An 11,149-nucleotide genomic window follows, 5' to 3' on the forward strand; every position below is an offset into this window, starting at 1 on the left:
ATTTTAAGAAGGGATGCGGAACTAATTGTCAGCGAACGACGGGTAGCCGGTGTGGAACGTAGTGAAGTACGGGGGCAAAGTGTACATAAGAGATCGAAAGATCGTGAGGGACCAGATGTCCGTGATGGGGCAAATTTCCGTGAGGTATTGAATGTCATTGAAGCACCAAATGTCAATATAGAGCAATGTGTCAATAAAGAACAAAATTATAATGTAAAATATAATGTTGACATACAAAACGTGTCAAAAAGAAATAATCACGAGTTTCTTAATACCATGTACTTTAATGCTCGCAATATTAAGAATAAATTGCAAGAAATATAGTCGTATGTCAAAGGCGAAAATTTCGATATGATAGGAATAACCGAGACATGGTTAAATGGCAGAGTTTGAAGCTGAATTAAATATTGCGGGATTTAAACACTTTCATTAGCATAGAAACCACAAGAAAGTTGGGGGTGTTCTGTTATACAATAAAAGCAATGTCTATGCCTGTGTTTTAGAGAAAATAAGAGAGGATGCGTAAGATAGTTTGTGGGTAGAATTAACCCAAACAAATAGACAAATTATTAATATAGGTGTAATATATAGGTCAAAACATTATCATTAGCAGATGACAAACTGTTGTTTCAAGAACTGTCTAGTTCCTGCAACCGAGACTTATCAATAATGGGTGATTTCAATTTTACTGATATTGATTGGATAACTCTTGAACATGGTGACAATTACTTAGTTCAGCATGTAAAAGAGCTCACAAGACATGGAAACTTACTCGATCTATTGATTACTAGCCGTGAAAGCATGATAACCGATGTAGAAGTTGGTGAAACTATTGCAAATAGCGATCACAACTTAGTTAGATTGAAACTGATAAAAAGATTTAGAGTAGATCCTTGTGTATCTAAAATACCCGATTTCAGTTAAAGTCGGTTCATAGGATTATGTCAGGAACTTCAGCTTACAGATTGGTAGGCAAAAATAAGTAAAAGACCAGTAGATCAGATATGGGAAATATTTCAAAATACGTTTGATAAGATGATTAATACTTTCATCCCGTTTAAGGACAGCCCCCCCCCCCCCGATGAAGCTCGTCCAAAATGGCTCCACAAAGAAACAGAAAAAAAAATTTGCTAAAAAGAGAGAGACTTATAAGAAATACAAGTGCTCGGGTGCACCTAATTACTATTAAAATTATGTAATAATACAGAAAGATTTAAAAAAGACAATGAAAAACGAAAAGGACAATACAAAATGAATATCGCTGATAAATCCAAAGAGAATCCTAAAGAATTCTATAGTTACATTAGAAATAAAAAGGTTATTAGGAATCACATTGCCTCACTATTATCTGCTGACGGTTAACTTGAATATCCAAACGAAGGAATGTGTGATATTTTAAACAACTATTTTAGCTCAGTATTCGTAAAAGATACACCTCAAAGTGAACTCCAATCTGAAACCTGTGAAAAGTCTAGAGTAAACTTACTCACTACAGTAAACATAACAAAAGAAAAAATTAAAAGGTGTATAGAGAAACTCAAAGTCAATAAGACACCAGAGCCTGACGGTTAGCATTCAAGAATCTTAAAGGAAATTAAAAATGAGATTGTCGTTCCACTAGAAACTATTTTCAAGAAATCCAACAAATCCGGAGATGTCCCAAGAGAATGGAAGCTAGCTAACTTTACTCCAATATTTAAAAAAGGTGACAAAAAGAAACCAAATAACTACAGGCCTATAAGCTTGACTTCAATCATAGGAAAAATGATGGAAACTATAATCAGAGATGCTATCGAACATCATTTAGAAAGTAACTGTTTGATAAATGATAGCCAGCATGGCTTCAGACGGAAACGTTCTTGCGTGACTAACTTAATAGAATTCTACAACACAGTCATCTCGAATTATGGCAAAAGAAACAATATAGCTTTAATATATTTAGACTTTGCAAAAGCTTTTGATACCGTCCCCAACGAAAGACTACTTACTAAATTAGCTTCACACGGAGTAAGTGGTAGCCTATTAAGTTGGACTAGAAATAGGTTTAATTGATCAAAAAGAGAGAGTTGCTTTAAATGGCAAAACATTCAGATGGAAAAATTTCCCAAATGGAGTTCTTCAGGGTTCCGTTCTTAGGCCCCTTCTATCCGTAGTATATATAAATGATATAGACCACGGAGTAAAATCTATTGTTTCCAAATTTGCTGGTGATACAAAATTGTGCGGAATTGCAAATAATCACTTAAATCAATTAGATATCCAAGAAGATTTAGATAAATTACAGGAAAGGTCTGAAAAGTGGCTAATGAAACTTAACACAAGTAAATGCAAGGTTATGCATATAGGTAAAAATAACAGTAAGTACGACTATATGTTATTTGTAAGTTCGTTAACAAAAGCAAATAGTGAGAAGGAACTAGGGGTAATTATCATTAACTATCTGAAATCCTCTAAGCAGTGTATATCAGCCTCTGGGAAAGCAAATAAGGTTCTAGGACTGATTACGCCATCCTTTGACTTCAAAAGTTCATCTCTCATTAACAAGCTATATAAATCGTTAGTTCGTCCACAATTGGAATATGCTGTTTCCGTATGGTCACCGAATCTCATTAAAGACATTGACATATTGGAAAAAGTACAACGGCGATCCACAAAACTGATTCCAACCAACTAAAACACATGAATCTCTTTTCCCTAAAAAAAGCGTACTCAAAGGTAACTTGATACAGGTTTTTAAGACTCTAAAGGGGATCGACAACATCAAAAGTGACAAAACTTTTACACTGTATGAGAATCCGACAAGAAATAATGGTCTCAAACTGTCAGGAGATAGATTTAATTTGGAAGTAGGTAGAAACAACTTCGCCAACCGCGTATTTAATGAATGGAATAGACTTCCTGCAGTTCAGTTCGGAGCTTTAAGATTCGTTTAGATAAACATCTAAACAAGATGCTCTAATGACTGCCATTTATTTTATATTGTTTGTTTATTTGTTTGTTATTATTTGTCTGTTTGTTTATTATTTGCTTGATTTTCATTTATTATTTTTACCTGCCAATTTATTATTATTTACTATTTACCTGTTTGCTTATTATCTAACTATACCTATACATTTATTTATTCTATTTATTAGTATTTATGTTATCATGATTTTTATTCTATTTTATTTATTTTATTTTATCCTATTTTTTTATGATTTTTATATATACAAGCACCTGGCTTACGCCAGCCCTGGCTACGCCAGGGGTGCTTGGCCTTCGGCAAGACCCGCTACGCGGGTCACTCACTTCGCTCGCAGTGCGCTCCGCGCATCTTTTTTTTTTTTTTTTTTTTTTTTTAATTCCGATTGCTTTATTTATCTGAATCAGCCTTATCATCTATCTTCACACGCTTTATAGGTTCACCTTCTGTCTCATCACCTTCCCTTTTCCTCTTGGGTGCCAACGATCTTCCCTCTTCAGTAGGCTCCTCACCCGATGACTCCAACAACTTATTTACAGCCTCGTTGATATTGTCAAGTTTATGTTTAAGTTTACGTTGTAAATTTACAGCCTCGTTGATATTGTCAAGTTTATGTCCAAGTTTACGTTGCATAGCCTCTATTTATTCTTTTACAGTACTTTCAGGGGGTGTCGGTTTTCTTTATTTTCTTCACTGTCATAAGTGTAGTCTGGGAGTAATATATCGATTGCCTCTTTCTCCGATATTGGAAGGATTACTACCATGGACTGATCAGGTTCTTTTTCTGCTATCGCTGCGTCGTCCGAGTGTTCGGTCACCACCCTTGATTGTTGTTCAAGCTCTACTGGCACATCTTGGGCAAAGAATAACTCTTTGTATACTACGCTGGTAGGTAGTCTTCGACATTCACTGTCTTTAACCTTCTTCCACCCAGTATAGTATTATAGTGAATCCCAACTCGTAACACGGGAACACGCAACGTACAATTGTCCATGTGCGAAGCACTGGGTGCCATCTAGCAAAAGTCCACATTTTTCAAATGTTTGCCCTTGCGACTTGTTAATTGTCATGGCAAAACTCAACTTGACAGGGAACTGCTTGCGCTTGAAGGGGATACTTGAATCCGTGGACTCGAGTGTTATCCTGGGGATTACGGTCTGTTCTCCTGAATACGTTCCCCCTAGAATCTTGCCAACGATAGTGTTCTTTTCAAAGTTGGTGACCATCAATCGCGTACCATTACACAACTTGGGAGGAGTAATATTTCTCATAACCATTACCACGCAACCAACCTTAACCCGCATACAGAGGTCTGTATATCCGAACCTATTTCAATCGGACTATCAATACTTAGGAATGTTTTCTCCCTTCCTTCAAACATGTCATACACAATATCGTTGGTTGCGTCTACGTCGTTATTTGTAGGGCTTACTATCACCCTACTCTCCAAAAAAACGTTCGTTAAGAACATTATCGGAGAGACCCCCGTAAACTTGACCAATTAATTCTTCCCGACTCCGAGTCATTATTCCGATTTTTTTTTGGTAATTTAGTAGGGCCACTATGTCCCTGCCCCAACAACAATAAGGATCGTGCAAATTTCTTGTTTTCTTGGTCTGTAGTTTTCAGCCTCACATTTTCGGTAAGTTCGATTTTGATAAGGTCTTCCCAAAAGCCACTTGACTTGATGCAATACCCAAGTTCGTCATCCTTTCCACCACCTCGAATGAGAGGTAAGATTTGCCTGAAGTCCCCAGCACACACAAACACTATTCCTCCCATGAAAGCGTCGTTACCGGTTATGTCTCTCAAAGTGATATCCAATGCCTCCAAAGTGTTCTTGTTTGCCATAACAACTTCATCCCAGACTATCAAGGATGTCATATTCATAAGCTGTGCTACATCGGTATTCTTCTTGATGCCACATGTTCTCACTTCATTGTATTCCATTAGGGGCATCTTGAACATGTTATGAGCTGTTCTACCACCGTCCAAAGCAGTAGCAGTAATCCCAGAAGAAGCTACAGCCAAAGCTATCTTCCCCATGGAACGGACAGAGTCCAATAAAGTGTTAAGCACAAATGACTTACCGGTGCCACCTGGAGCATTCAAAAACACTCCATTATTCATGCTCTTATTAGCGTTCTTTATCCGTAACATTATGACATCGTAACAATGCCACTGTTTAATGTTTATGATAGTCAACTTATCGTTAACTTCCTTCATGAGTTTTTCTTTGTTGTACGACCGTTCCCGGCAAATGACGTTGCTCGACTTTTCCCGGTTTCTACTCTTGGACAGCCCATACTCTGTGATATCTTTTCCTCCACAGTTCCAAACGTGTTCCTGTATATCGTCAAGAGCATCGAGATAAATCTCATCGTTATAGTCTTTCAAACCGGACTGATGAAGGAAATCACTTGAAAAAAGGTCCTTAGTCTCAATCCAAATCGTAGACTGATCCTCCAAATCTGAAAACACCAGCATACTCGCGTATGTTTCTCGAAGCTTTTTTCGATCATTTGTGTGATTGATGATTTCCAATATAGTTTGCCGCCAAGTCTCTTCGTCATTTATGAGACCCATAGCTTTAACCGTCTCTCGGTACGTGTCGTACCTACGACCCTCGTGAGTTCTGAGAGCTTCAAATGAAGTAGGGCCCTTTATATGCGTCAGCAGTAACCTCATATAGAATAATTCTACAGTCTTGGTGTTAACCGCCCTTATGCGACCCAATGTTGTCCGACATGTCTTCCGCTCTCGCCAAATGTTCAATTTTTTATCCCAAAGGAAATGGTTAGGTACCTGGTGGTAATAAAGCTCAGCTGCGAACTTATTTTGCGTACAAAGTTGAAAAAACGCAGTGAGTTGTGTATCTATGTTCGATTTTTTGTTTAGGGATTCGGTACTATCCGAATCCTTGTAAAAGACCTCGTTTTCTCCCTCCAAATGAAGATCTAGTGACAGCACTGCTGGGCTATTTTTATGTATCGGGAACCTAAATATCTTCCAAGTAGCCTCATTTGCATTAACGAAACGGGCCTCCTGGTAATTCTTTACCTCGTTCACCGTTTCCTCAACCTCTTTAGTGTAAAGGATACGATCACAACCCTTGTTTAGGTACTTTGTAACATAAGCGATACTCTTTATGGTGTTGGCACACTCCATGTTAATGTGAGTATCAAAGAATAGGCAAAGATAAGCATTGTAGGGCACAACCCACGAATTTTCGATAGTGACGTCCTTCCCCTTGACTTTCTTAACAATAGAGTTTCCTCCTTGACCTATTGATCTCCTTTTATACAGAGGGTATCCGTTATTACCAAATAGGAGTTCTTCCCTGCAAACCTTTGGGAAACCCTTACCACAGGTGTCACCTTTACTGTTTTTGCCCTGACAACAGGGTTGTTGCTCATTGAAACCCTTGCAAGGACCGTGAATCATATTACGTGTTACAATATCGTGTAACCTGGGCTCCTTTTCAGGGTCCGGTATCTCTGCTGATATGATTTCATCAACCAACGATGCAGTTACACGTTTTTCCATCCACAACAAAATGTGTGCATGGGGAAGTCCTCGTTTCTGCCACTCGATACTGTATATGTGAACCTTAACACCACCGAAAACCCTTTTCTTCACCAACTCATCTATGAGGGCATCTATTTTCATATTGAACACCCTACTCACTAAATCTGGCCTGTCTTAAATCTGATTTTATATGGCAACGTCGCCTACGCTGGTAGCGCTAACAGCATCTTTCAACTCTTCCCAGTGAGGGTTCATCGTGAACGTAATGAAGAAATCCGGAGAACCGTACGTTGTAACGTACGTTAGTGCATCTTGGTGACGCTGCTTCATATACCTGGGTCCTCCCACGAAAGTGGGAGGTATTATCACTCTTTGACCGACGTTCTTCCCCGAGTCTGCAGCCAAAATATCGGCACGTTCTTTTCGCATTGTACTCTGGTTAAACTCTATGAACGATAACCGCAACGACTCAACCTTCACATAGTTGTCGACCACGAATTGCTGGAATAACCTTCGCATCTTTGTCAAGTAGTTAAAGCTACCTTCACGTTCCATGTAAAGAGATGAGTAGTACATGCAAGGGCTAAGGGTGTCGTACGTTTTCGCTGAGGTGGCTTCTAATTGCTGTTCGAACGAAGGTGGTTCATCACTCTCTTTATTGTCACATTTCCCTATTTTTAACTTCTTATTTTTCTTGAATTGATGACTATAGCAAAGATCCCCGTTAGGGAACAATAGTGGATACTGGAAACTATCATAAAAGAAATTCGTGTGATGGACCAAACGCGTTCTATACTTTGAACTCTCTTTTATTGAACTGATGATTACACGCATTGGATCTTTTGCAGGGTCTAACTTGACTATTGCCCCCACCTCAACAAAAGCTGTCGGGAGGTGATAGACTCCCTTATGTTCCCGGGTTTGTACACCCTCAGCAGACTTTAACGTGATTGACACGTTTGGCACACTATCATACTTCTTCATGTGAGCCTCAATCAACCCCTTTGCAGTCTCAAGCTCTTGGAGCATACCGGATAGGCAACTGTTGTGTTCAGCCATATAATCGTAGAAGAGTGTGACTATGGACTGGTTTTCTGTTATTTCCTTTTGTTCTCTTTTTCTACGGTTTACTGTTTGTTTGGAGAGTTTCTCATCCGGCTTTCGTGTTACACGGACAGTTCTAATCTTTAATTTTTGGTCTCTGTCATAATAAAAGTATAGGTCCAAATACGAATTATCATCTCTCCGTTCCGTCACCCCTGGAAACGGTGAAGATTGAATTATTTTCTGATCATCCAACGTGGACAACCTATGGTATATCCTACCCTGAATCTTGTAAGACATCACTGACTCTGCTGCATTTTCCAACTTTTTGGAAGTCGAGAAAGACGTAAATGAGAACATATTATTCAACCCTACTAAATTATCGAAAAAACGTTTAGATAGCGGCGACTTTCCCTTGTACAGATCTTTGAGTACCTTATCCTTTATCTCGGTTGGTACAGTGAGTGGCGTCTGCCCCTGGTTACAACATATTGTCTGGAGCTCATTTTTCCACAGCAGCGCATTGCATATTTTACACTTTCTGCCCCCCCAAAACCCCTATATCATTTAGTTTCACTTCTTTGTCTGCTTCGCGTAACGATCCCTTCACATTCTCATGCGCACACCCACGCGGATTACCTTCCTCAGCTGTCTTCTTTTTGGCGATTACTGTACGTTGAGTGAGAACACGATTTTCCTGCTCTGTGTAGTCCTTCAATTCCTTTAGTGAACACTCCGACCCACCCATCCGCTTCTTTTGTTGTGAGATGTATTGCGATTCATTATTTTTCATTTTTTCTAACATTGTTTTCCGCAGCTTATTATCCACTTTATTCTTTTCCGCTTGTAACCGTTTTTTCTCTTTTTGGATCTTTTTCAGGTCTCTTCTCAACTCTACTTTCCTTTGCTCCCTCTTCTTTTCTTGCTGGCACCTCACATTCTTCATAACGAACACGTTTTTTCGGGCGTTTCTTTTAAATGTCTTGAACCTACGCTCTAAATACTACAACTGGTATTGCCTGTCTCCTCTTCCATCATTACCACAAAAATTTTTGTAGCCTGCGTAATAGTGCTTCTTGAAATTTTCTACAACCTCGGAAGAAATATCCCCGCTATACGGTTCCAGGTCATCTATTGTACTATCACTGTACTCGTATGTTGGTGAATTGCGTAACATCTCGTTGAAACTAAGGACTATACGTTGGAATTGTTGTATAGATTGTTCCGCGACGCATGTCGTAGATGGCCGGTTTTTACACTTTTCGTAATATTCGGGGTGGCATTTCTTATGCTCCTCTGTTAACTGTGCTCTGAGAACTTTGTCAATAGTGGATTTGTCAATCTTTTTTTGTTTTGTCACCCAAGCCCAGAAATGTCGCTGTCGCCTTTTCATGGCGGCTTCACTATCACGGGGTTCTTTGACCTTTTCATCGTAAAAAGAAGGAAATTTTTCACGGTGCTCTTTCCGTAACAAACCTTTTAAAGACGCTGACATATTGATCTCCATCTTACTGATTTTCTTTTCATCCGCAACCCACTTCCAATAATGCATATTACGTCTTTTCAACCGAGCTGCTACGGGCAGAGGCATTGTGTCCAACGTCCAACCTTGACCACGATTGGGGTACTTTCTTTTAAATGTCTTGAACCTACGCTCTAAATAGTACAACTGGTATTGCCTGTGTCCTCTTCCACCATTACCACAAAAATGTTTGTAGCCTGCGTAATAGTGCTTCTTGAAATTTTCTACAACCTCGGAAGAAATACGAACACCAAGAACTTCGAGATCTTCGAGACCTTCCAGAACTTCGAGACCTTCCAGAACTTCGAGACCTTCCAGACCTTCGAGAACTTCGGCACTTTCGAGAACTTCGGCACTTTCGAGAACCTCGGCACCTTCGAGAGCTTCGGCACCTTCGAGAACTTCGGCACCTTCGAGAACTTCGGCACCTTCGAGAACTTCGACACCTTCGAGAGCTTCGGCACCTTCGAGAACTTCGGCACCTTCGAGAACTTCGGCACCTTCGACAACTTCGGCGCCTTTGAGAACTTCGGCGCCTTCGAGAACTTCGGCGCCTTCGCGAACTTCGGCGCCTTCGCGAACTTCGGCGCCTTCGCGAACTTCGGCGCCTTCGCGAACTTCGGCGCCTTCGCAAACTTCGGCGCCTTCGAGAACTTTGGCACCTTCGAGAACTTCGGCACCTTCGAGAACTTCGGCACCTTCGACAATTTCGGCACTTTCGAGAACTTCGAGAACCTCGACACCTTCGAGAACTTCGGCACGTTCGAGAACTTCGGCAACTTCGAGAACTTCGGCAGCTTCGAGAACTTCGACACTATGGTTTAACGATGATCGTCCACGGCTCAACGATGATCGTCCATTGCAAAACGATGATCGTTCAGGGCTCGACGATGATCGTCCATGACTCAACGATGAGCGTCCATGGCCTAACGATGATCGTCCACGGCTCAACGATGATCGTCCACGGCTCAACGATGATCGTCCACGGCTCAACGATGATCATTCTTGACTCAACAACGTCCATAGCTCAACAATGATCGTTCTTGACTCAACGATAATTGTCCACGGCTCAACGATGATCGTCCATTGCTCAACGATGATCGTCCATTGCTCAACGATCATCATCCACGGCTCAACGATGATCGTCCACGGCCCAACGATGATCGTCAATGGTTCAACGATGATCGTCCATGGCTCAACGATGATCGTCCACGGCTCAACGATGATCGTCCATGGCTTAACGATGATCGTTCTTGACCACGATTGGGGTACAACCGCACATGAAAAATGCCTTATACCGAGCACGTCCACAAAAACTTGAATCGTCATCTGGGCACGGTTTCGAAAGCGTTTATTTTTAATAGTTAGATATATTTATTTTGCATCCGACCTCGTTATGAACCAATAGGTCTGCTGTCGGCATGCTCCGCCTTTGTGATCCTTTGTAATTCTACTTGCACCTCCACTCCTCCCTTTCCCTCTACATTTGCACTCAAGTACAGTATCTAAAGCTATACACTTTCTCGAGTCTCTCTTCCTTAATATTTCCAATTTGCTGCTATGCTCTCCCCTTGTACATCTCATCACCTTCCGAAACTCCGTAACTAACTTCTTAATTCCTCTTCTGATCCTGCCACAAGCGCAGTGTCGTTAGCGAACAACAACTGGCTTATAAAAAAGTTAAGAAAATGTTAAGTAAAATAACACAAAATAAAATAAAATAAAATAAAATAAAATAAAATAAAATAAAATAAAATAAAATAAAATAAAATAAAATAAAAATAAAATAAAATAAAATAAAATAAAATAAAATAAAATAAAATAAAATAAAATAAAATAAAATAAAATAAAATAAAATAAAATAAAATAAAATAAAACAAAACAAAACAAAACAAAACAAAACAAAACAAAACAAAATAAAATAAAATAAAATAAAATAAAATAAAATAAAATAAAATAAAATAAAATAAAATAAAATAAAATAAAATAAAATAAAATAAAATAAAATAAAATAAAACAAAATAAAATAAAATAAAATAAAGTAAAATAAAATAAAATAAAATAGATAAAATAAAATAAAATAAGATAGAATA

At 39.2% G+C, this 11,149-nt stretch overlaps 1 protein-coding gene across 1 annotated transcript; it reads right to left on the bottom strand.

Annotated features, from left to right (window-relative positions):
* Positions 1-629: 629 nt before the first annotated feature.
* On the bottom strand, positions 630-6,631 carry LOC143018317 (uncharacterized). Its single transcript, XM_076173677.1, has 3 exons — positions 6,023-6,631; positions 5,053-5,061; positions 630-647 (listed from the first exon to the last, which is right to left on the bottom strand). Exons 1-3 carry the CDS (start codon positions 6,629-6,631, stop codon positions 630-632), a joined length of 636 nt encoding a protein of 211 aa, XP_076029792.1.
* Positions 6,632-11,149: the final 4,518 nt, after the last annotated feature.

The sequence above is a fragment of the Oratosquilla oratoria genome, chromosome 34 (genome assembly GCF_046742065.1).
Source record: "Oratosquilla oratoria isolate Oo_2021 chromosome 34, ASM4674206v1, whole genome shotgun sequence".
Lineage (NCBI taxonomy): Eukaryota > Metazoa > Arthropoda > Malacostraca > Stomatopoda > Squillidae > Oratosquilla > Oratosquilla oratoria.